General features: G+C 47.4%; 1 protein-coding gene and 1 non-coding gene across 2 annotated transcripts; both read left to right on the top strand.

The window, feature by feature from the left end:
- The first annotated feature begins 1,329 nt into the window (after positions 1 to 1,329).
- On the top strand, positions 1,330 to 25,502 carry Cdcp1 (CUB domain containing protein 1). The gene is made up of 9 exons (XM_027932453.2): positions 1,330 to 1,378; positions 1,473 to 1,682; positions 6,421 to 6,783; positions 7,513 to 7,881; positions 14,197 to 14,418; positions 15,586 to 15,978; positions 17,960 to 18,325; positions 20,441 to 20,528; positions 23,047 to 25,502. The coding sequence occupies exons 1-9, from the start codon at positions 1,330 to 1,332 to the stop codon at positions 23,471 to 23,473; spliced, it is 2,487 nt and encodes an 828-aa protein (XP_027788254.2). The 3' UTR covers positions 23,474 to 25,502.
- On the top strand, positions 24,588 to 24,660 carry Trnav-cac (transfer RNA valine (anticodon CAC)). The gene has a single exon. It is a non-coding gene; the product is annotated as a tRNA-Val (tRNA).
- Positions 25,503 to 26,281: the final 779 nt, after the last annotated feature.

Genomic DNA, 26,281 nt, shown 5'->3' with positions numbered 1-26,281 from the left:
GGTTCCATCAGTCTGTGTGGGCCCCGGGTTCCCTCCACAGGACCTACCTACAACCATCTATCCCACCCCCCTCGGCTCCCAGACCAGCCTGCCTACGATCAGAACCCTACAATCAAGACCAGGGCAGGGGCTGCTAAGAAGGGCTCTTCCCCTTTGGTCTAGAGCATTTAAACATTAATCAAGCAATCAAGTAGGATAGAGACTGGGCTTGTTCATGAGCACGGCCTCATGATGACACAGGCACTCCTCTGCTTAGTAACCAGTCCCCACCTCATTGGCTTAGTATTATTTGCTCAAGTGTTTTTGCTGAATCCCAATCTGAGGTAATAGCTTATTTTTAACTTTCCAAGCTCATTGATACAGTAGTATCAATGAGTAAACATCAGAAGTATGTTTACTTCTAATTTCTGCAAACATCTTCCTACCCCCACCCTACTCCTATACATATGTATGTTCTGGATGTGCCAAGTGCTACAGCAGGAGACAGTGGCTCTTTGCAGATAAACGTGCCTCTTCACTGGGGTATTAGTCAGCTTTCTGTCACTGTGACAAAATGCCAGAGAAAATGGACTTGAAGGAGGAAAGATTTACTTTGGCTCAGGGTTTTAGAGGCTTCAGTCAATAATCACTTGGCTTCATAGTTTCTGGGCATGCAGTGAAGCCTTCCATCGTAACAGAAGCACATGACAGCCAGGAAGCAAGAAGAGAGGAAGGGGCTGGGGACAAATGTAGCCTTCAAGGGCACACCCCCAGTGACCTTCTTCCTCCTCTAACTAAGCCCACCTCCTAATAGCCCCTTAAGCTACCAATGAGATCAGAGCACTCTTGAAGGCTCCACCTCTGACCAAGCCTGCAACACGTGAGCTGTTGGGAAGCGTCCCAGATCCAAAATCAAGACAGATGGTTTCTTCTACAGTCATATCAAGAAGATAAGTGGAGCCGGGCATGGTGGCGAATGCCTGTGATCTCAGGAGTTTGGGTAGTTGAGGCAGGAGGATTACAAGTTCAAAGCCAGCCTCAGCAAAAAGTGAGGTGCTAAGCAACTCAGTGAGATCCTGTCTCTAAATAAAATACAAAATAGGGCTGGGGATGTGGCTCAGTGGTTGAGTGCCCCTGAGTTCAATCCCCGGTTCTCCTCCCTGCCAATAAAAAGACAAGTGAAAATGACTCTGGTCATTATTTAATACTATAAGTCAGGTATCTGAAAACAAATTGCTCAAGATATCTGGGATGTGGTTTTTAACTTGTAGCAAAATCAATAATCCAAAGAAGAGACAGACAGATGTTTGTGCCCGGCCAGCAGTGCTTACTGGTTCTTTGGTGCCAGCAATGTCAGCGCTGTCGGTTTGCACCATCAGACCAGGAGGGAAGGCACGAGGTGTGAGAGAGGCCATCCTCCCTGAGCCAGCTGACAGGTGGGCAGGTGTGCAGACCTAAGCATCCGCTCACTGCATCTTTCTTCCTCCCTCCAGAGGCTTCTGAGATTGCTCTGCCCCAAGGAAGCAACATTACCATTCTCATAAAGCGGGGGACATCAGCTCCGCCAGCGAAGCCCTGCTTCATCATCGTTTCTAAAAGGCATATGACTGTGTTGTTCATCAAAGCTGGAGAGAAAATGGGCTTTACCTTTAGCTGCCAGGACCCACAGAACCACTTTGTCATGGAGATCCAGAAGAATATCGGTAAGTTGCCCCTCGGGAGCTCTGGGCTGTGGCTCCGCCCCTCCCTGCCCCTCTTTCCCCCATGAAGCTGGACAGGTGGGCTCTGCACTCTCCCTATCCAGCTCTTGTGTGGCCAGTTCTAAGTGCCTTACACAGGTTAATTTGTTTGGTCTCCAGAAGATCTCTATTGAGATGTTCCCAGAGAAGGACTTGTCCAAGATGGCACAGCTAGTAAGTCGCAGGCCAGGGGAGGAGCCCAGAACTCTGGATCCAGAGTCTGTCCTTAACCACTCAGCCACATGGTCTCTTCATGGAGTCCCAGCGAGGCCCATGAGCTGCAGATCTTCAGGTCAGCAAAAGTCAAGGGAGTTCACCTTAGTCCATTTGTGCTACTATAACAGAATCCCTGAGACTGGGTGATTTATAAAGAACAGAGATTCATTTTCTCACGGTTCTGGAATTTGGGAGGCCCGAGGTCAAGGTATAGCAAGTGGCAAGGCAGGAGAGAAAGAGAGCTCTCCCTTCAACCTTAAGCTCTTTAGAGGGGTCCCAAGCCCATCCAAGAGGGCTCCATCAGTCTGCGGGTTTTGGAGGAGACACATTCAACCCATAACAGAGTTGGAAGCAAAAGGAATCAGAAGGTTGAGGAGATAAGAGGGGCCATGTGTCCGCAAGCACCAGGAATAAACCAGCTTTAGAGAGTGGTCGAGCTGGATTTAGCTTCAAGCTCCAGGGCTGAGTCATGTGACCTATCCTGAGGCTTCACATGAGTTACTCGACTGTTTTGTGCCTTAGTTTTCTTATCTATGAAATAAGAGTCATCATACCAAACCACTAAGGTTGGTAGGAGAATGAAATAAAATAATGGATTGAAAATGTATAACACAAGAATTCAAAGTATATGTATTTGATATTTTTATTATTCATAATTTGAGCTTGGGATAGCAGGTTGATATGGGAAGCAGGCGGGGGTGGGGAGCTTTCAAAATTTCTGGTTTCCCAATCGGCATGCCAAATAAGAGTTAGTAGATATTAATGACAGTGAGAGCATTAAAAGAGCTATAGTTTAAAAAACTATATTTGCTGGGTGCAGTTGGCGCACGCCATATTCATCAGACACAGAAGTGTTACCAATAAAACAAAGAACAGGGTAGGAGTTCCCATCCTGCAAGCTGATGGTCTCCATTATCCAGAATTTCTAATTAAATATTTATGGATAATCTTAACAAAGACACACAATATGTCTGAAGCAAAATGGAAAATTTTGCGGAAAGACAAAAGAAAAGACTTCAGTAAAAGAAGAGAGCTATCACATTCCTTGACAAAAAACACTTAGTGTTTTTAAAGCATCAATTCTCCCCCAGATTAATTTATCAGTTTAAATTGATGGCAATTAAAGCCTCATTGAAGCCTTTACAGAGCTGAGTAGAATATCAGTATACTTTAAGAATCCAGTGGAATGGTGTGTTGCCATTTAAAGAATGTTAAGTTTGTGTATTCGTCATGGAAAGACGCCAAGGGTAGTTTGGTTCCATCAAGAACAATGCAGAAGGCTGAGGCAAGAGGATCATGAGTTCAGAGCCAGCCTCAGCAATTTAATGAGGCCCTAAGCAACTCAGCAAGACCCTGCCTCTAAATAACATACATTAAAAAATAAAAAAGTGGGGAGCTGGGCTGAGTATGTGGCTCAGTGGTTGAGCACCCCTGGGTTTAGTCCCCAGTACCAAAAAAAAAAAAAGAAAGAAAAGAACAATACAGTCTATACAGAAGAACAGTTTGTTGCATTATGTGAATGAGCACACACATAACATGCACACCCACACGCATACACGTAATCATACAGAGCCCAAAGTCAGGAGAGATAAAGAACAAAATGCTAATCCCATACTATATCTACTGGGGATGGGGGAAAGGAACAGGTGACCTTCGCTTTCTTCTTTCTATCCTTCTGTACTGTCCTTTGTTTTCTTTCTTTCTTTTTTTAACAAGTGTTCATTTCTATTCTATTCCATTCCATTCTATTCTATGTTGCTGGGGATAGAACCCAGGGGCTCACACTTGCCAGGCAAGCCCTCTGCCACTGAGCTCCACCCCCATCCTATGCTCACTTTCAGAATCAGTTCAATAAAGTGACTTCCTTTTTGAAAAAGCTAACAAATGACATGTCACAAACAGTTGAATATATTCTGCCTTTCAGCCCCAGTTTGCCCACGCTATTTGCTAGGTAGTAAAAATGCATGCTCTTAACTTTTGAAAGTGATAGGGAAAAATCAATTTTTAAAATAACCAATCTAGACACTGGAATCAAATCCAGTGGTCTGCCCGCCCCCTCACTTCCTTTTCTGGGTAAGCAACAGAAAGTTTCAAGGGAAATTACATCTCAGTTCTCGTCCCGTCTTCAATAGTTCCAAGCAAGTTAATGGATGTAGACATCTACAGGAAAAAAACAGGTTGTCAATCACTTCAGAAATGACACTTCTCCCTCCTCTGGATATTCCTATATTCCTTTAAGTTATTTAAAATTTTTTTGCAGTGGACAGAATGCGGGAGCCACACCAGAGGGTGTGGAGCCATGCGGGTCATTTGGACTATTCCAAGGTACCAGGGATTGAACTCAGGGACACTTGACCACTGAGCCACAACCCCAACCCTATTTTATATTTTATTTAGAGACAGGGTCTCACTGAGTTGCTTAGCGCCTCATTTTTGCTGAGGCTGGCTTTGATCTGGCGATCCTCCTATCTCAGCCTCCTGACCTCCTGGTTTTACAGGCATGCCACTCTGTGACTGGTCTGGACTATTCTTATCTCTGGGTCCATCCTCAATACCCCCAAAGTAATGAATGAAAAATTGTGTTCATAGCCTAGCTATTTCAGTACCATGGCAGGTGGCAGAGCTGAGGCTGGGAGGTGGGAGGGCCTTTCAACCCTGGGTCCTTGATATGGAATTAAGTCAGAATCCCTCAGGTGGTCCAAGCATGCATATTTTAAAAATATTCTCCAGGAGGGTCTGGGGTGGAACCAGGGCTGAGAGCTTTAATAGGAATAAATGATTCCCCAAGAGTACAGAACCCAGCAGAGCCCAAGTAATGCTACCCTGGACACAGTGGGCATATGCATGGACAGCTAAGAGGTGGCTTAATATAAACAACCAAGTTTCCATGAGCTCCCCAAATAGGTACTATCTTTACCAACACAGAAAGTCTGATTTCAGCCACATTAGTCACCTCTTTATCTAACCCTGTTTTATTGATATGGCTGCAGAGTGCATTGGCAAACTCGTGCTTGATCAAACACAGACTGGGCCTTTGTCCTGGCATTGATGTGTACTGCAAGTGGTTAGACCCAAGACACCTGGACTCCGGGGCTGTTTTGCAAAACTGAGAGGTTTGGCATGGATGACTTCAGAAGTGCTAGACAGCTCCAGATTTCACCTGTCATTTTATTTGAAGTCAACAGTTCTTTCAAACAACCCACAAAAGCAGGAATAGCTGTGCATGGTGGTGCACACCTGTAATCCCAGCAACTGGGGAGGCCGAGTCAGGAGGATTGCAAGTTCAAGACCAACCTGGACAATTTAGCAAGGCCCTTAGCAATTTAGAGAGACCCTATTTCTAAATAAATAAATGAATAAATAAAAAGGGCTGGGGATGTAGCTCAGTGATCAAGCACCCCTTGGGTTCAATCCCCCTACCCCCCGACAAAAAAAAAAAAACACAGAAATAAATATTTAAATATTTACAGATTATTATTACAAACGCCATCACATCCTTCAGAACCCCTGTGCACTGAAGTGCCTGCTTTCTATCACCTGTCTCCACTTATTTCTTCCTTGATAGTAATGTGTTTCACTTTGTTTTAAAAGGCTTGGGAAACAAAATACTTTAAAGGGTGTCATTAGTTGTGAGCACTTCAGAATTCAACTACAGTGGTACAAAACACTCCCATAAAGCCACACAACAGGAAGATCACTTTGCTGCAGGCTCCAGACACCCGGGAGTTGTAGACTTGGGGTGCACACCTCAGCATGTGGGTGAGGATATTGATGGGGAACGCAGGTGTAAAAGGTGGATCTTGGCACTGTGCCCTAGAAATTGTGAAACCAGAACTCAGAATAGGGGAAGTTGGACATCCCAAAGCACGGACTTCATTGCACGCAGCTTCTTCTGGCCTCCAGTAAGGTCTGGTCAGAGGTCCACCAGCCGGGCTCCACTTGGTCAGGAAAACACAGTAGTTAGGAGGCATCTTGGGTCAGATGCCCTGGAAGCAGAGCCTGGGACAAGGGTTTTTGTTTAAGTCATTTATCAAGAGTGTTCCCAGAAGAAACCCAAAGTGAGGGAAGTAGGAAAAGCCAGGGGGAAGTGAGCACAGATGTGGTTTCAGCTAACATGTGGCCTCAGCCTGTTCTCACGACGGAGAGTGCTGGAGCATGAATGGCACCCCGGGTCATGCCACTCAAAGCAGGAGATCAGGCTTTTTGGTCCTGCCTCAAGCAGTTATTGGCTGAGGACTGCAACTCCTGCCTTGGGATGGGAGTGAGGGGGCAGCTAAACCTCTTAGACTTTTCTGGTCAAAAAACTGAGGCTTAGACCAGACCCAGCTGAGGCTCTCCCTAGACCCGCAGCAGCTGGGGAGTGAGTGCACCTGCTGGTAAAAGCCACCTGGGCAGAGCCCCAGAGGGTCCGCTCCAGGGGGCTGAGAGGAGCAGCATGTGGCCTTACAACATCCATGATCAAAATTGCTCTTGTGGATTCTTGCAGACTGCATGTCAGGCCCCTGTCCTTTTGGGGAGGTTCAGCTTCAGCCTGCGACATCGACGTTGCCCACTCTCAACAGAACTTTCATCTGGGACGTCAAAGCTCACAAGCGCATCGGCCTGGAGCTGCAGTTCTCTCTCCCACGCCTGAGGCAGATCGGGCCCGGGGAGAGCTGTGCCGATGGGGTCACTCACTCCATCAGTGGCCGCATCGATGCCACTGTAGTCAGGATCGGCATCTTCTGCAGCAATGGCACTGTGTCCCGGATCAAGATGCAGGAGGGAGTGAAGATGGCCTTGCACCTGCCGTGGTTCCACCCCCGAAATGTCTCTGGCTTCAGCATTGCCAACCGCTCATCTATAAAACGTGAGCACACCCCTCCCTCCCTAGTGGGTAGATGGAAACACAGGAAGTGGCCGCCATTTTTCTAGGGCAGGGATGGCACATGGTTGGCCATTCTGTAGCAGTCAACTAATGCCCTCAAGGAAGATCCCATGCTCCTATAAGCCACTAGGGCCACTTGTGAGAGCCTCCTTTCTCTCTTAAACAAACAGAACATCTCTTTTCTTTGTCCTGCCTGCATATGATATTTATTTTCACAAACTTGGTTGCCCTACCTGTGTCTCCCTCACATTTTCTATACACTCACAATGGCTCCTGGGGGTTGCTCCTTAAGTGTTCTGGAATTTTGTGAGCTGATGTTAAACAGAGTCGGTCTCAGCAATAACATTGTATAAACTTACAATTCAATAAAGCATTTTAGAAGCAAAGGTAATAAATACGCCCAGCTCATCACTTCCTAATTATTTTACTACATTTTACTATGATCTCTGATCTCCCAGGTTATTTATGACTATCCTATCTTTTTGGCAGACATACAATATAATGTTGTCTGTTGCCCGACTCTGTATCCAGTTGTGTTGGAAGCTTGAAGTCAGCCATGGGAGTATTTACACCAAGGAAATGGGCACAGTCCACCAAGTAGGGCTTTTCCCCTGCTGAGTGTAAACATACATCCAAACTCACTCCTAGGAGTTGGGAACTTGATTGTGTAGTCACCTCCTTTTCTTTCTGGTCGGGTTCCATTCCCAACAGGCCTGTGCATCATCGAGTCTGTGTTTGAAGGGGAAGGCTCGGCCACCCTGATGTCTGCCAACTATCCAGAAGGCTTCCCCGAGGATGAGCTTATGACGTGGCAGTTTGTGGTCCCCGCACACCTGCGGGCCAGCGTCACCTTCCTCACCTTCAACGTCTCCAACTGTGAGAAGAAGGAGGAGCGGGTAGAGTACTACATCCCAGGCTCCACCACCAACCCCGAGGTGTTCAAGTTGGAGGACAAGCAGCCCGGGAACATGGCTGGGAACTTCAACCTCTCCCTGCAGGGCTGTGACCAAGACGCCCAGAATCCAGGGATCCTGCGACTGCAATTTCAAGTTTTAGTCCAACATCCACAAAATGAAAGCAGTAAGTAAGCCTGGCTTTCCTCTCCCCATCTCCTGCACACCCTCTCTGATTCCCCCGGGAGTCGGCTTGGGTGGGGTCCCTTGCCTGTTTCTCATTGGGCTCCTGGAGCACTTGGACTCTGGCCCCTAGAAGAGTTTCAGGAAGTAGGTTGCTAGGTAACAAGAGGCTCTCTGGTGAACACCCAGCATGCAGTTTCATTTTAGCTCAATAAGCAAGCAGCAAATGTGATCTTGCATTCAGGGTGTTAAGTTGTTTTTAATGAAACCCAGGGAAAGCCTCTTTCTAGACCTCAGGTCTTGACCCTGCAGCGTGACTGAGTTGTCACCAGCACCGTCAGCATGATGATGACAGCTATCAGTTTTTTAGCTGAGCACCCGCTACCATGGACACTCACTGCAAGCCAAGCCTTGTGACAAACACTTACACAGCATCCTTATCCTTACTGCGGCCCTGTAGGGGAGATGGGAATGATCTTTTATTAATGAAAAGCCAGAAGGTTAAGAGAGGTTATGAAACCAGCCTAATGTCACACAGTTTATCAGGAGCAGAGCAAGCTAAGAACACAGAGCGCGCACTCTGGACCATACTGAGCTCTAGGCAGATGGGACACTATTCCACAGACATTGCTGAGACACCATGAAACTAGAGGCGGCGAGTCAAGCTCAGGATTGGGTTGCGCTCAAGGGACCAGGATGCAAATTTTAAGGAGGCACCCACTCGGAGGAGCCTCACCCTCGTCCTGGCACTATTGTGACTTTTGAGATCAAAGCGGAGGAGTCAGTGTCTGTACCTGGGCCCATCATGCACTGAAGTCTGGGGAGGAGTGAGTTATGACAGGTGGTCTTCAAGAGGACACTTCTGACATGCATTGAGGGTGGGCTCTGTCCTGAGGGCTGGTTCTCATTCTTGTTTTTATTATCATTCACTCTAGGAAAGGGGCAGAGCCAGGCAGAAACATTAGGTGGGGACATGCAATGGCTTCCTATATCTTTCTGTAAAGCATATAAACATCCAAAAAGTGATAGTGTGGTATCTTCTCAAAAGACTGCCCAATTCGAACTGGGAATGTCCTCTTGCCACTCTTTTGCATGTGTGTATGTGTGTATGTGTGTGTGTACACATGCCATACACATTTACATATATGTACACATGTATGTGTGCAAATATGCATATTCAAGTGTGTCCTCTGAGACATTTATTTTGTTTCCACTGCCACCGTCGTGTCATCAGAGTGTGGAACACAGTGCAAAAGGATCTAGAAATGGAGTGAGTCTGGGTTTTAGAAGACAGAAGGGTTTGTTTATCATCTCAGTCGTGGCGAAGTGCTGCTGAGAACCTCTAATGAATTCTGTTTCCTGTAACATCTGCTGGGCTGGTTTCTAAAACTAATCAAATTGTTAAACAAGCCATAAACAGCATCCAGGAGGGAGTGGATTCAGTTCTGAGATGAACAGAGACTGATGAACTGCGGGGCCAGGTGGATCACAGAGTCGGCCTGTCGAGTCGAGTTTGCTCTGTACTGTTCTAGAGGAGGAGTGGATCTGGCCAGCAGGAATATCTCTGGGGGAGAGAAGAAGAGTGGGCTGGACTCCTGAAAGCTCTGGCAGCTCCCTCTGATGCTGTGAACCCCAGTGTGGGCCCTGCATTTCCAGGACTAGTCCAAGGAAGCCAGTCCTGGGCACCCACACACCTGTCTGACCCGTTCCTCATGCAGGAAATGATTATGGCAGCTCGTTTTGTAGGCAGGGTGCCCAGTGGGCAAGGGCACTGACCTGGGGAGTCAGCCCATGTGGATCTGTCTCCCATCTTCCCTGTTTTCCTTGTGACCAGGTCAAGCCGCTTTGCTTCTGCATGACTCAGCTCCTCACCTGTGCGGTGGAGATGATGGATGCTACAAGGCCAACCTGAGGCAGCCCAGGGCCCAGCAGGTTGTAAGCCCTCTCTAAATGCTACCTGCAGGGTTCTAGATCAAGAAGAGGATGCAGGGTTGGAAAAGACAGGGAGATGGTCCCCAGAGATTGGGCTGTGGCCCAGAATAGGAGTAATTTGTAAGCGGTAGCAAGTCACTCCTGGAAGGAGCTCTGCAGACCTCAGGCTGGGAGAATTCCAAGGGAGGACTCATGGCAGAGTCTGCTCTTTCCCAAGCTGCCCAGAGGCCCCATCTGTGCGGCAGTGCATGCCCCCTCATGACCACAGGAAGGGATTCCAGGTGTAATTTTGGCTTTCTTAGCTTGGAGGTGAGCAAGTAGAAGCTGAGGGGAGAGGGGCTTCAAGGTGACTGAGTCCCTTGGGTCCAAGCCTGTGTCCTCCCTTCTCACACAAGTGCTAGAGGGAACCTCCTGCAGCTGGTACCCCCCTGAGCCCAGGCCAGGGCCTGCTGCCCTCACTGGACCGTCTTCATCCCCAGCAGCAGGGAGCAGCTGCCCAGACCAAAGACTGTACCCCAAGAGCCCATGTGGCTGCTCTGCCTTCCTCATGGGCCACGCTGTATTTATCCATCTGCACAGCTGAGTCCCACTAATCTCCACCCAGTCTTGTTCCTCTTTCTGTAGCCACCAGTTTCTGGCACATTCCAGCCTCTCCATAAATTCATAAACATTGCACCAATCTCATGAGGCAGTATCCTATCCCAAGTGGCACAAGATCCAGATGCATCATCCAAGCACACAGTCCATCTGAAAGGGCAAGACAGGCAGGAGAGGGTGGGCCCCCAGAGGGCTGGACACTTAGGGTGTCAGACAAAGGGAAGAGCTTCAGAAACTGGAGTGGACACAGAGCCAGGAGACCTTCTCAAGCCAAAGAGGAGGGTTATTGCAGCAACCATAGAAAACCAAAGGGCACCACAGGAATGGTTTAAGAATTGAACTCCCTTGCTGATGATTTAGTAGAGAAAATATTTAAAAAAAAAAAAAAAAAAGAAAACCAGAGGGCTGCATTGGAGGCACCCAGTCGGCTGAGACCCTTTGCCATCCCATGGCCAGACCTGACCACAAATGGGCCCAGGCTGCAAAAATATTTCTGAATGTGAGCAGCCAGGCACATGTTAACCTTGAATCTTATTGTCCCCTCCACATCACCACCACCAAACCTGCTATCATTCCTCTGTCCGCTTGCTGAAAAATATCAGTTGGTTCAAGTGTACCCAGGGGACACCTGCATTCAGTTTTACAGTAAGTCATGTACAGGCTGCCCAGGACTAAAGGAATAATGGATGTGCCCAGCTGTGACTAATGTGTCCACTGCTGGCTTTGCCTCACAAAATGTGAAGCTCAGGGGCTCAAAAGAGTTCATGTGCATCTCCACCAAAAAAAAAAAAAAAAAAACCTGCCTGTTAAGGGCATCATAATGCACTCTTTTCTTTTCTCTTGATAGTACAGAATTATCATGTCACACCGGGGGTTGCTACCATTTGTACCATGCAGCCTGTCTTCCCTGTTGTGTAATTCCTAGAAGATTGGAGTAGCCCTGCTGATGACGATTACATGAGTCAATAGTGCACCTCCTGTCCACAGCATCCTCTTTAGGGGGAGCCTGCTAGCCTCTGTGTAATGCATCCTCCTTGATGATGTATTTCTGAAGATATATTTACTTTCTCTGAAAATATCAAGCAAACTGGTGTCTTCAAAACCCCTGGGCCAGCTGGGTACAGTGGCACACTCCTGTAATCCCAGAGACTCTCGGGAGCCTGAGGCAGGAAGATCTCAAGTTTGAGGTCAGACTGAGCAACTCAGTAAGACCCTGTCTCAAAATTAAATTTTCAAGGGCTGAAAGCATAGCTCAGTGGTAGAGCACTTGTCTAGCATGCTTAAAGACCTGGGTTCAATTCCCAGTTTATATTTATATATATATCTCCATCCCCCCAAAGACATAGACAAGTTTAGAGAGCCACTTTTGGGGTAAAGCAAGGAATACATACTCAAGCGAGAATGTGAGCTATCTCTAGAGGAGTATAATGGGTTTTTAAGAACATTTTTTAAAGTAGTTTTCAACATTTTAAAGAATATTTAATATTTATAAAGGCACAGAACAGTCAGAAAGAGAAATGGAAAGAAAACTATGTAACTTTTCACGAAATGGAAAGTAAGGTGGTGACTGATCCATCCCATCCAAAAGTGCAGAATCAGAAACAACAATGGGAAAAAAGAAACCTGGTTTGTCCCACAAAGGCGCGAGAAGTAGCAAGTCAGATCCAGACCGGGGGACAAACTGGGGCTAAGAGTGGAAGAAGCCACTAGAACACCAGGTCCTTCTTCTCTGACAGCAAGTGCCAAGCCTCCTGTAGCTCTTCCCCAGCCAAGGGCAATAATGTTTCTCCTTGAGACAAGATAAGACAGTCATTGACCCAAAGGTCCCAGCCTTTGCTTTAGGGACCAAACTGAGCGCCTGGGTTGTCTGGAAGTTACCCACCAACTACCGTGCCACTTTCCCCTCACTGAGCCAGGCATACATTTCCTCCCTTTTTTAGAGTGACGGGCTCTTTTCTGAAGGAATCCCACCAATCCAAGAGACCCTGTCCACAGTATCCTCTTTAGGGGGAGCCTACTAGCCTCTGTGTAATGCATCCTCCTTGAACTTTCTGAAGATATAATGTTAGTGGTTTGACTGGAAGCAGTCTGGCCATAAAACCCTACAGAGAAGCTCCATCAACAAGCAGAGGTATTCCAAATAGCTTTCAGTGTCCTCTATCAGTAAGAGCAATAGGCAGACCCCCAGGCACCTGAAGAAGGCCAGTGAGAAAGACCAAGACCAAAACAAATTAACAGAAGAAAAGTAACTTGGAGGAGGTGGAGATATTGAATGGAGAAAAACCACAAAAAAGCTATCAGCCGGGCGTGGTTGTGCACACCCATAACACCAACAGCTTGGGAGGTTGAGGCGGGAGGATGGCGAGTTCAAAGTCAGCTTCAGCAGGAGTGAGGTGCTAAGCATCTCAGTGAGACTTTTCTCTAAATAAAATAGGGCCGAGGATGTGAACTCAGGGCCTTGGGCTAGGCAAGCTCTCTACCACTGAGCCATAGAACCAGCCTTTTTAAAATTTTGTTTTAAGACAGGGTCTCACTAATTTGCCCAGGCTGGCCTCAAATTTGCAATCCTCCCACTTTAGCCTCCCAAGTTGCTGGGATTACAGGTGAGGTGCAGGCCACTGAGCCTAGTCCAGGTTGTAATGTTTTGAAAAGAGCTTTCAAAAGGATCTCTTAGAAAAAAATCCAAGAAATACAAAATGGAAGGGGGCTGAAAGATAAAGATGAGGAAATCTCCCAGAAAGTGGAGTTTGGTTTGTTTTGTTAAGAAAAAGAAGGAGGAGAAAGAGGAGGAGGGGGAGGGGGAGGAGAAGGAGAAAAGAAAATTTCCTGGGCAGGAAAGGAAAAGTAATCGTAGTATGCAACATGATATGACTCTATGAACACTGTGTTAGTATAGTGTTTACACAGTCATGATAATGCAGACAGAATAATGATTTCACTGTTAAAAATATAACTGTTAGAGAAAATGAAAAGGGAAGTACGTGTATCATAGTCTATATATTTGCTACAACATGCCATTTGCTCAGTACTACATCTAGGAGGCTTTTAGATCTCTCTCAGTCTTTTTAACTGCTGTATAATATTCATGAATGTCCCGTAGTTTATTCAACTATCCAGTGTTAGTTGGTTTCTGGTCTCCACAGCCCTGAGATAAAATGTGGGCACACATCATCACATCACATGGCTGAGTTCCCAGGGCTGCAAGGTTTTCATTTATACACTGCTTCTCAAGTGACTATGCAGGCTGACCCAGGCTTCTGCCAGTCTTGTGGGTGAAGCACCTGTTTCCCTAACCTCCCTGGCACACCATATCCCCATATGTTTATGTTTTCCCCATCTGAGTCGGGGAAAAGAGACCCTTGGTTTTAATTTGCTTTCTCTGGTGACAAGTGACCCTAAAAACCTTTCATATTTTGAATATCTGGACACTGATGTCTCCTTCTGTGAACTGCTCAATCGTTGCCTATCAGCAATATGTTCCCCCCCACCCCGTGCCCCTTGTCCCTGTTACTTATAGCACCTATTATTGACGGATATTTTAATCTTTTCATTCATTTATTTTTTTGCTTTTATACTTTGTGTTGATTTCACATTTCTAATGTTTGATTTTATTGGGTGAAGTCCACTGCTTTTTAATTTTCTTTGAAAGTTATTGCAATATTACACTAATAATAAAAACCCATGCCCTGTGCTGCTTTCCTCCTCGGGAGAGGTTGACTACTGACTCTTACCATCTTAAGTGGCTGCTGCTGGTCCGTGCATCACACCTCGTTTCTATTCGTGTTTTCAGATAAAACCTACATAGTTGACTTGAGTCAGGAGCGGACCATGTCAATCACCATCGAGCCACGCCCCGTCAAACAGAGCCGCAGATTTGTCCCTGGCTGCTTCGTGTGTCTGGAGTCTCGGACCTGCAGTAACAACGTCACCCTGACACCGGGCTCCAAGCACAAGATCTCCTTCCTTTGCGATGACCTGACACGCCTGTGGTTGAACGCAGAGAAAACCATAAGTACGCCCCTCACTGGTACATGGGTCTCTGGCTGCGGGCAGCTCTGCCCCTGCCCGCCCTCCCTTCTTAGGGGAGTTCATTAGGTAGGTTGGGAATTGTCCGATCTGAAATGCCCACCCAAGTGCAGGTGAGCAAGGGCAGCAAGAAGGAAACAGAGCATATGCAACGCACTGGCTTTAGGACCAGGCTCAGCTGGAACGTGCCTCCCTTGAAATTCCCTACTATGTCTGTGCTATGTCTCTGCTGGCCTGCCAGATCCCCTCTGATGAAATCTCTCCTCTGCTTAGACTACTCCAGTCCATCTGCCCCCGCACCCTCACTTCCGTACTCACTGCCCACCTGTCTCCTCTGCATCAGACTGAGAAGAATTTTGCCTAATTCCATTTTTTTAAAAAAAAAATCCATTTAATCCCTAGTAGTGCTGGTCATGTGTTGGTCACTTAAAGAATGTTTGATGAATGAAGGGCAGCAGTGCCTACTGTCACCTCCCTGATGAGCCACTGTGAGCTTTGTCATGGGTGCCCTTAGAGTCTCTACAATGCAGGAGCTGAACCCACATGTAGACTACCAAGGTCACTCCATTAGGAGCTGGACATGGTGGCATACACCTGTTATCTCAGTGACTCCAGAGGCTGAGGCAGAAAGATCCCAAGTTCAAGGCCAGGCTCAGCAACCTAGTGAGACCCTGTCTCAAAAGAAAAAAGGGCTGGGGATGTAGCTCAGTGGTAAAGCACCCCTGGGTTCAATGTCCAGTATGACCAAAAATAAGTAAAGAAATAAATCAGCTCTCTCCATTAGAAGTACAAATTAACAAATTAGACCTCTAAAAAAAAAAAAAAAAAGATCTCCCCGGTGGCACTCATAGATGTGACTACTACACCAAACAGCCTGCCCGCAAGACACTTAGCATCTCAGACACAATGCAAACAAGAAGAGAGCACTCATATCCTAAGTCCTGCAGATGGCTGACAGTGGGAATGGGAGAGAGCAGGGGAAATCCAGCAAAGCAGACACAGGGAGCCAGAAAGGGGGGAACGGGGGACCACAGGGACGTGACACGGGACAGACCAGGAGGAAAAAGTCTGCAGGGGAAGGTAGGGCGGGCGTGGGAGCCAGGGAGGGCGACTTCCGATCCCTGCACATAGGAACCACCAGCCTCTCTCCTAGGCTGCACAGACCACCGGTACTGCCACAGGAAGTCCTACCAACTCCAGGTGCCCAGTGACCTCCTCCAGCTGCCCGTGCAGTTGCACGACTTCTCCTGGAAGCTGCTGGTGCCCAAGGACAGGCTCAGTCTGGTGCTGGTGCCCAAACAGAAGCTGCAACAGCACACTCATGAGAAGGTCTGCAATACCAGCTTCAGCTACCTCGTGGCCACACACCTGGCCACACCTGGTCAGGAACTGTACTACGGCTCCTTCTGCCCTGGCCCTGGAGGCTCTATCGAGCAGATCCAGGTGAAGCAGAACAGCTCCGTGACCCTCCGTACCTTTGCTCCCGGCTTCCAACAAGAGTTCTACAAGCAGGGCCTAACCGTGTCCTTCACCCCACACTTTAAAGGTAAGGGGGACCCTCACTCTCTCTCTCCCATCTTGTTTGGGCAATTTTATTATTTTTTTTTTAATTTATTTACTTTTTAAGTTGTAGGTGGACACGACGATACTTTTATTTATTTATTTATTTTTAATGTGGTGCTGAGAATCAAACCCAGGGCCTCACGCGTGCCAGGCAAGTGCTTTACCACTGAGCCACAACCCCAGCCCAGGGCATCCATGTTTATCTTGAGTTGTGTGAGTCCCTTAATTAAGTTGCCAATTTGGAGAGAAGGGGTGACTGAGGAGCTGATCCCCACGCAAGAGATTTCAAAGATGACGAGTCCTGATTCCGATTTTTCCCATCAACCTAGGATGGAAAATTCCAGAAGTTTGAAAAGAAAAAGAAAATGTTTCTCCCAGCTGAAGGCAATGGTTGGTAGGCAGCAGAACAAATAATCAGGTTCAATTCTCTTTTGGAAGCAGGCAGAGCATAAATGAGAAATCACCAAATATTCCCCAGCCCTGAATTTTTAAGATGGGAACATAAAAATTCTTTTGCAGACATTTTTATGATTCTGCTTTTACAATTCAGGATGCAAGGTGGAGAGAGAGCCCGAGGAGGAATTGGGGGAGGGAGGTGACTCCCCGGAGCACAAGGGTCCCTTTCTGCAGCCTGGTGAAGGTTAGATTAAGGTCTTCGTGTCCGAGGCAATAAACGAGGTCTAAATGGCTCACCGCAGTAACCTCCAGGTGGTTGATTTTAAAAGTCACAGTTGCCATTATAAGTTGCTCAGAGAACAGTGCCATTAAATTAGAGGCCATTTCAAAATTGACCAAGACCTTTATTTAAGGTTTACTTTGTATTTTTGTTCTCAGAGGCATGAGTGGGAGGGAGATGAACTTTTAGCCATAGATTAAGATCGGTCCAGACTTCCTGATATCTCCAAGGTTACCAGAGAAAATCCTCTGGGCAACCTTTGAAATTAAGATACTCTCATTAGAGTGGAAAAGTGGGGTTTTTATCTCACCGGAAGGTAAGAAATGGATTTATGAATGTGTTAGAAACTGTTTCAGATTTATGATTCTAGAATTCTTCCCAGAACATGAGGGTTCTTTGGGTTTTTTTTTTTTTTTTTCCAGTCTCTGAATCAGAAATTGGTATATACCAATCCCAATGGAGCAAGGCAGCAGACAAGCATTAGAATTATTTCTAAAAGGAAAGTGAGTTAACCACAGGTTTGGCAAACTGAACTGTTTGCTGTTTGTGTTTTCCAAAAGACCTAGACACCTAATCTGACTGGAACTAATTTTGCACTGAATAATACAGTAACCATCAGCTACATGTGCTTATTTAAATTAATAGTAAACAAATCTAAATTGCCGATCCTCATTGTGTTAGCTTTCTGACACTGTGACAAAATGCCTGAGATAATTGACTTATAAGGAGGAAAGGTTTATTTGGTCTCATGGTTTCAAAGTTTTCACTCCATGGTTGCTTGGCCCTGCTGCTTTGAGGACCAAGCAGCACAGTATATCATGGCAGGAGCTCATGACAGAAGAAACTGCTCACCTCATGGCAGCCAGAAAGCAAAGAGAGAGGAAGGGACCAGTTCCCTTGGCACCACCTCCCAATAGTGCCACAGGCTGGAAACCAAACCCGTAACACCTGGGCCTTTGGGAGATATTTCAGATCCAAATTTTAGTACTCAGTCAAATTAGTCCCATTTCAATGGCAACCACACATGTGGCAATGGAAATGCTATTAAACAGTGCAGATAGAGAATATTTCCAGGGACTAGGGATGTAGCTTAGTGGTGGAGCATTTGCTTAGCTTTGATCCCCAGCATGTTAATAAAAGAGTCAAGAATATTATCACTGATGAAAGTTCTGCTGGACCTGCCAATCTAGAAGATTTAACATGTCCTCCTGTACCCCTCCTTTCTCTTTTATTTCCATCTTGATGAAGTGAAACAGTGTCTGTTTGGATCCCCTTCCCTTTTCTGCAGAGGATGGAATTTTCACCGTGACCCCAGACACAAAGAACAAGGTCTACCTGAGGACCCCCAACTGGGAGCGGGGCCTGCCAGCCCTCTCCTCCTTGTCCTGGAACATCAGTGTGCCCCGTGATCAGGTGGCCTGCCTGACCTTCTTCAAGGAGCGCATCGGCGTGGTCTGCCAGACGGGGTGGGCGCTCATGATCATCCAGGAGCAGAGGTCGCAACCAGAGGAGATCTTCAACCTGGAGGAGGTCATGCTCCCCAAGCCAAGCTTCCACTATCACAACTTCTGGGTCAACATCTCCAACTGCAGCCCTGTGAGCGGCAAGCAGCTGGACCTGCTCTTCTGGGTGACTCTCACCCCAAAGACCCTGGGTAAGAACTTCCATCGTCTTTCAGAGATGGTAGTGATCAGGAAAAAACCAGCATCTGAAGAGCTAGGAATAAGCCTGGGAGATAAGTCAGAAAACATAGAAAGAGTCCTGGTTGTCCTTGTATCAGTCAGTTATTGCATTGATAATGCTGCATAACAAACCACCCAAGAAGTTAGCAGCTTAAAACAGCCATTTATTACTGCTCATGCATTGGCTGAGTGATTCTGGTCTGAGCTGGGCTTATTGGGCTCACTCATTCACGCAGTTGAAGGTTGGTTAGAGGATTTTATTGATCTTAGCTGGGCACTTTCATATGTAAGGGGTTTAGCCAAGCTATCTGACACAACTAGGCTAACCTAACCCTTCTTCAGGTGGTCTGTTATCCTCCAGCTGGACCTGTTCTCTTGACAGAGGCAGAAAGATCCACAAGAGACTCGCAGAAGCATGCACAGTCTCTTGATGCTGGAATTGGGAACTTTTTTTTTAGAGAGAGGGTCTCACTGAGTTGCTTAACGCCTTCTATTGCTGAGGCTGGCTTTGAACCTGAGGTCCTCCTGCCTCAGCCTCCTAAGCACTGGGATAACAGGCGTGCCCACCGCGGCCAGCCAGAATTGGGAACTTTGCACTATCCCTTCTAGCACATTCGTTGGGTCTGCCTAGATATTCTCCGCCGAACTTCTACTGTTCTGTACTCTTCATCTCTTTCTCACATGGGGGAAGTCTCTGCCTCCTTTGATCTTCTTTATCTGTAAAGTAGGTGATAACTATATCATAAAAGTATCATGGGGATTCAGTGCCAGGGATTAAAAATGTGACATAGATATACAATACTGCTATTTTTTTTTTTTTAACTTCATCCCAGTGAAACTTTGGACTCCATGAACAGCCCCAGTCGCAGGCCTTAGAGCAGGGTGGAGAATTTGCCTCTATGACTCCAGGAAGTGCCTACATGGCAGGGTGATCTGCAGTGGGACCCTGTGTACCCCTTATGGCCAGAGTGCCACAGAGTGTTGGAGCCTAAAGGACCATGGAGGCTATTTTCCTGACCTCTTCCCTTTCTGGAGGCCAGGGGGATTGGATATCCCCCCGAAGGTCACACAACTGCTTATCAGCAAGAGAACTAATGGGAACCAAAGCCAGAGTGACAACTTCTCCCGTGTCCTCAGGTTATCGCCTGGGTTCTCCTCCTCTCCTCCATTAATTTTCTATCATTTCTTTTCCTATTTCCTCTGAAGCACATCTTCTGTCTTCTTGGCTCCTTGGATTGACTTTCTCTTTCCTCCACTCGGCTATAGGAAAAGGACAGTACAGATGAAAGAGCCCTCTCCTCACCCTTCACCCTTGACGCTTGACTCCCTGCTTTCTCTCCCACTCTGCTCTTCCCTCCTCCAAGACAGACTGGTGACTGGGGGAACCCACCTGGTGGTAGGCCAGGAATACCCTCTGGAGTAGATCTGGTAGGTCTCCCCAATTGTTCCCACTTGTCTGTTGCTACATACAAGCCACCCCAAAATGTCATGGCTTAGACCTTGACCATTTTGTTGGTTCACAATTTCTGGGTCAAGAATCTTGACAGGACACAACAGGATGTCTCCTCTGTACTCCAGGGCATCTGGGTCCCCTGCCAGATGCCTTGAACAGCTGAAGGTTGACCAGGATGGAGACATGTCTGGGGCCTTGATTCTCACTTTTTTTTCCCCCCATGGAGTCTCCACATGGCTAGCTTGGGCTTCCTCACAGCATGGTGGTCTCAGCACAGGCAGACTTCTAACATGGTAGCTACCTTCCCCTCACAGAAAAAAATGCAAGCTGGGCAAGGCATATAGCTTGGTGGTAGAGTACTTACCTAATATGTGCAAGCCACTGGGTTCCATCCCCAGCACTACAAAACAAGGTGCAAGCTGATAGTCTTCTTAAGGATCAAGGCCAGAACTGAGACAGCCACCTTCTGTTGGCCACCCCAAACTCAGGAGAAAGGAAATACACTCCCTCTAATGTGAGCACTATGTGGGTACAGAAGGGGAGGGCCTGGGGGCAGCCAACCTGGAGTCCACTCGGGTTCATCATTGCGCTGACCGCGCCTGTCTCATCTGTCTCCTTATGTCTCTGCCCACAGACCTGACTGCTATCATCATCGCTGTGGTGGCAGGCGGAGCCTTGCTACTGTTGGCCCTCGGACTCATCATTTGCTTCGTGAAAAGGAAGTAAGTGGAATCCCTCCAGCTGTCTGGCTGACTTGATGTCTCCTCCATCACCCAGCCCAGATGTAGTATTAATTATTGGCTTTGTTTTCTTGCTTCTCCTTCCTCTCCCACAAAGACCATGTTGCATAATATTGCTAGGTCTGAGTTATGGTTTGGGGGGGGTGGGAGGAGATCCTATCCTAGGAGGGGATAAAGGAAAAATAAAAAGCAACACGCTGTGATTTTCTGGCCACAGCTTCTAGCTGCCTGGGCACAAGAGCCCTGTGAGTCACACTCTTGTTTGCTCATTAAACTGATCCACACAGGGGACCTTGGCAGGAAGGTGCTCAGTAGGCCCTACCAGGCCAGACCAGGCCTCTGGAACTGCACGTTCTCTCTCCCCTAGAGGAACACGCACACATGTTGCCCCTGCTTATTCTCCTGCAGTTTATTAGACAGACTGTCTGCTTTGAGCTTGTTTGTTAGACTCCAGACGAGCACCAAAAGAGCATCTCTACGGGTGAGAGGAAGACCCATCGACCTCCTCCATCCCACCTTCCACCCCCTCAGGAGGGCAGCTTCTGTTGCATGAAAGGAAAATGACCTTTTTTTTAGACAGAGTTCATGCTTTGCTGCAGATTTTACAAATTCTGCTCATATTTCTGATTAAAACCATGCGGGAGAAGAAGAGACATCTGCTTTCCGTAGCATGTTTTGACCTTCCAAAAAAAAAAAAAAAAAAAAGCCAACAACAACAACAAAAATGGTTTGAAATTAACCACGACCCTGAGCAAACCAACTGAAATTCCTCATCTGCAAGGAGATGGTCTAGAAATGTCCCCAAAGATGAGGAAGTCCTGGCTCTTTGCAGGTCCTAGAGAGGCCTCTTGTCCATGAAATGTGGCTGTAGGAAGGACTTCTCTTAATGAAACGTCATGTTACTTTTCCTCTTAGGAGACTCTCTTGTCCAGGGCACACAGAATGTCCCACCCAGTGAGGAAAGCCTGGTGTTAAGACTGAGCCCTAGCTTCTCACCAGGAGGGACCTGGGCAGGGGCGGGGGTCCAGCCTTGCCTCCATCTCTAAACTGCTCCACTTTGGGCCTGAGGATCACTAGCCCTGGCCTTGCCGAGGTCCTTGTCTGTGTGAAGCCGTGTGTTGACAGGTTTATATAGGCCCATGCATCTCCAGGTTGGTGGAGGAGGGTGGACAGATTCTGCAACACGAACCAGCAGAGACAGCACCATCCAATTTACTCACTGAGCAGGTATTTCCTGAGGGTCTCCTAAGCACTAGGACCCACGCATGATGCTGAGGATAAAAGCAGGAGCAAGACGCAGTCTCTTCTACTGTCCATGGGGTAGAGGAACAAAAGAGGCAGGTGAATACACAGGCAGGTTCAGGATGCAGGAGAGCTTTGGAGAGATCAAGCAAGGCACGGTGGGAGTGTGAAGGAGGGGCATCCATTAGAGACCTCAGGCCGGAAGCCTAGGAGCCCATCCTCTTGGCCAGAAACTCCACATAACAAGCTAACAGTACTAGATTTATTTTTATCTCAGGTTGCTGATCCACAATTAGTGAACTGCCAGCCCCATGCATTATGTGGTCCATTATGCTAATGGAGCTAATGTCCTCCATTCGAATCACTCTGGTCAGCTAACAAGTCAGCCTTCCCTGCTATTTGGCTCACAGAGACGGAAGGCGAAGCTTTGTTTTCCAAGGCAGAGAGTGCTAATGTCCAGCCACGTCCAAGTACCAGAGAACATTACACTCCAAATGTTAATGGCGTTATTGTGGAACTCTGGCACGTGGCCCAAATTCTGTCTTCGTTTTGGCTCTTTCCTCTCTAGGAGGTTACCGTCGCAGGAACCTCTGAGGATGCTAAGCTCTTCTGTCCCCAATGCGAGCAGAAAATTAGCTCCACCCTTCCTTCCTGAGTCTCCTCTACGGCCACCTGGAATCTAAATGGTCAGAGCTTTTACCCATGTGAGAGAAAGATGAAATGTTAGCTACAGGAAAGTAGTAAGAGTTCTAGAAGGTTGGCCCCAGGTGTGCAGAGCCAGATGGGGTTTAGAAGAGCTGGGACACCATTTGTTTCTAGTAAGAAAGAGAGGGAGACATTGTCAGGTGTTCACACCATTGGATACCAGGTAATCCATCAAAGAGGATTGGAGGGGTTGAGGGTGTGACTCAGTGATAGAGCATGTGCTTAGCATGCACGAGGCCCTGGGTTCCATCCCCAGTTCTGGGGAGATGAAAGCAAATTTGAGCACAAATAGTGTTAAAGATGTCCCCTCTAAACCCTCTCTACCGTCTGTGATCTCTTGGTTTCCACCTTAAAAGCCTGAGACAATAGTAGGTCATTTCCAAATGTTCACTGGAGAACACTTTCATTTCCACATGCTAAGAGTTTCAGGGGCTCCAGGGAGACTTGGTCAGAACTCTGAAGACTCTAAGCTCCCACAGGGGTTTAGAAATGCGGTACCTCTAAGAGATTTTTTTTTTTTCTGACTTCCATCTTGTTCTCTTTCTACAAATAGGAAAAAGAAAAACAAAGGCCCTGCTGTGGGCATCTACAATGGCAATGTCAACACCCAGGTGCCGAGGCAGCTGAAGAAGTTTCATAAAGGAAGAAAGGACAATGACTCCCATGTGTACGCAGTCATCGATGACACCATGGTGTATGGACATCTGCTGCAGGATTCCAATGGGTCCTTCCTCCAGCCAGAGGTGGACACCTATCGGCCCTTCCAGGGCCCCACGGGGGACTGCCCTCCCTCCCCACCCCCCATATGCTCCAGGACCCCAACTGCAAAGTTGACCACAGAGGAGCTGCCCCCTTGCATCTCTCCTGAGTCTGAGAGTGAACCCTACACCTTCTCCCACCCCAACAAGGTGGAGGTAGGCAACGGGGACACAGACATTCCCTTGCTGGATACCCAGGAGCCAGTGAAACCAGCAGAGTAACTTTAGGTCCTTTCCAAAGACTTTGCTGAGATGCACAAAGCAAGGCACTGAGACACTCTACAGTGTTCCTGCCCAGAACTCCTAGAGAAGCATATGGAAGAAGAGCAGGATTTCTTGGCCACCACTGTCAGATTTCCCAGTGGACTCATTCCAGTGATGAGAATGAAAAGGAGGGATTCAGACCTGGATACAGTCACCCTACAGTGTTGTAGGGTAGTCCATAAAGAGACGTGAGTCACCTGATACAGGGGTCGCCACAAGCGCAGATTTGGAGTGATAAACGGAGTCTTGCCCACTTCGTGGTGACAATTCTGATTCCTAGGAGCCCACCTGAGGTCCTGGCTCTCATTAGAGTCCCCTGGATGAAAAGGACACTGTGCCTTATTATTATTTATGTGGTGTTCCTATGTATTTAAGTGGTCAAATGTATCACCACACAGTTCTTTTCACCTGATATAATATTGACTTGTGCCAACTGGTTCCTATGGCGGGGCTTTGACTTCTACCAACCACTTGATAAACATGTGCTTGTCCCCTGTGAGGTGCGATAATTTGCAACATGTCCCACCAGAAAAGGATATGTGTGGGAGCTGCAGGGACACCCACCTGCTTGACACCCATCTGCTTGGGTAAGAGACTTCCTGATTCTCTCCAGCTGTGTAGAGTTATCCCACTGCAGACATTTAGCTTTTGTTCCTTTGTCTTTTACTCCTAGAGAGAAATTTCTTTTGAGTTGCCATATGTGGCTCTCCCAGCTGCAGCAAGACTCTGACATTTAAACAAAAATTTAGAGAATACTTTCCTCCTCCAAAAACGTTGAAATACATACCAGAGAGTAGCCACCTGGGTTAGTTTCTGTTGCTACTGCAACACATTATTATTTGGTGGCTTAAAAGCAATGCAAATATAATGTCTTACCATGTAGAGATCAGAATTCCCAAATGGTTCTCTTTGGGCCAGATTCCTGGCATAGACTCTAGAATTCATTTCCTTAGCTCTGGTGACTGGTCAGGTCTTTCTCATACAGCATCACTGATCACTGACTGCCCTACTTCCCTCTTCTACTTCTGATTCCAGGATGCTCTCCCCACCTCAAGATCCTTACCATCGGGTTGGGGATATAGCTCAGTTGGTAGAGTGCTTGCCTCACATGCACAAGGCCCTGGGTTCAATCCCCAGCACCCTTAGGAAAAGAAGAAAAAAAGATCTTTTACAGTCCATAGTGGAAAAGTCCCTTCTGTCATGTAAGGCACACATCCACGGGTAGGGATTAGGACCCTGATGGTAGGGTGCCATTAATCTGCCTGACTCACCTTCCTGCCACTGACACCCACAGAGAAACTACAAAATGATCCAGCTCACCGGGTGTTTTGTTTAGCCTGCTGTCTTTTTAAAGAATTTGTTACTAATGTTTAAAACTCCAAAATATTGCATTAAAATCCAGAGCAGAAGATCTGCCCACACTGAGCTCACACTCATCCCAGTGATTGGCTGGACACGGTTGTTGGTAGAATGGTGCTCCCACAGAAATGCCGTTCCTGTAATGGAAAGACCCGGACCCTCATCTCTTCCCCAGTGAGAAGCTAGACCACAAGGCTGGCCTGTGTTTCGGGAAAGTGTTTCCTCCTAGTGTGTCTCCTTCCTGTATGCAAATCACCAGCCCCATTCCTGTGAACCTTTGCCAGCCAGGCTCTGCTCTAACCTGGAGAAGAGCGCAGTGCAAAGTTCAGTACTTCCTACAAAGAATAAAGGTGACTCTCGTTGTGTTCCTCACCCTGGAAGTGCACCACCTCTCCTGGTCAGGTGGCCCCAGTGGAAGGGTGTTGGACAGTCACCTAGATGGTGTGTGCTCCACACACTTGACCTCTTTCCAGAAGGAAGAGGATTTATTTCTCTGATCATACCCTGTCCTTTCTGAAAGGCTGGCTCCGCCCACCTCCTTTCAGACTCCACCCCAGATGCTGGGGTGACCGACCATACATACTATTATCACTTGCAAGGTCCCCTTATGGACATTTGCTTTTTTTTTTTTTTTGGATCCCAGGGATTGAACTCAGGGGCACTTAACCACTGAGCCACATCCCCAGCCCTTTTTTGTATTTTTTTAAGAGACAGTGTTGCTGAGTTGCGTAGAGCCTCACTCAGTTTGCTGAGACTGGCTTTGAACTCTCAATCCTCCTTCCTCAGACTCCCGAGCCACTGGGATTACAGGCATGTGCCACTGTGCCCAGTGGGCTACATTTGCTTTTAAGGGAAGGCTCAAGACTCTGGGCTGAGTTGCTGGCCCCCTGATCCTGCAGGTGGATGAATCTTCCCCAAACCCAGGCTCAGTGAAGGGGCCCAGCCTGAGCATGTGGCTCTTTAAGGCCCAGACCCCACTTATGTACAATATTTCCAGGACTCTGGAGACCAGTCAAATGTCATGTTGATTTTTGCTGTGTGCCAGCATCGTGCCCTTCCACCCTAGATCTGCAGATGCCCAGGCAGCCCGTATGCCCTTCTGCTTCATCTGTGAGCAAGGCTGGCTCACACAGGATTGATCTTCAGTGCTGCGGACACTGCATGGGAGGGAAAGTTCTCCAAGAGGAGTCAAGAGGGCAAGCCTAAGTCCAGACCTCAGGAGAGGTTAGGGGATGGCTTGTGTGGATCTGCAAAAGCTTAACTGGAAATAATTTATTTAATGTAGATACTTTTTACGTAGCATTTTATTCATTTCCTATGCTTTTTTAAAATAAACAAATGTACAAAACAAATGAGTATTGGGTTGTTTAAATGCTCTGACTATTCACTCCCTGGTTCGGTAGAGGC

This window comes from Marmota flaviventris, chromosome 1 (genome assembly GCF_047511675.1).
Source record: "Marmota flaviventris isolate mMarFla1 chromosome 1, mMarFla1.hap1, whole genome shotgun sequence".
NCBI lineage: Eukaryota > Metazoa > Chordata > Mammalia > Rodentia > Sciuridae > Marmota > Marmota flaviventris.
Note: the sequence above shows the minus strand (reverse complement) of the source record. Positions and strands in the feature narration are given on the sequence as shown.

Coding starts and splice junctions, on each gene's coding strand:
- Cdcp1 (XM_027932453.2), top strand. CDS start 1,330: ATGTCAGCGCTGTCGGTTTGCACCATCAGACCAGGAGGGAAGGCACGA. Junction 1,683..6,420: donor GGAGATCCAGAAGAATATCG/GTAAGTTGCCCC, acceptor GGATTCTTGCAG/ACTGCATGTCAGGCCCCTGT. Junction 6,784..7,512: donor CAACCGCTCATCTATAAAAC/GTGAGCACACCC, acceptor CATTCCCAACAG/GCCTGTGCATCATCGAGTCT.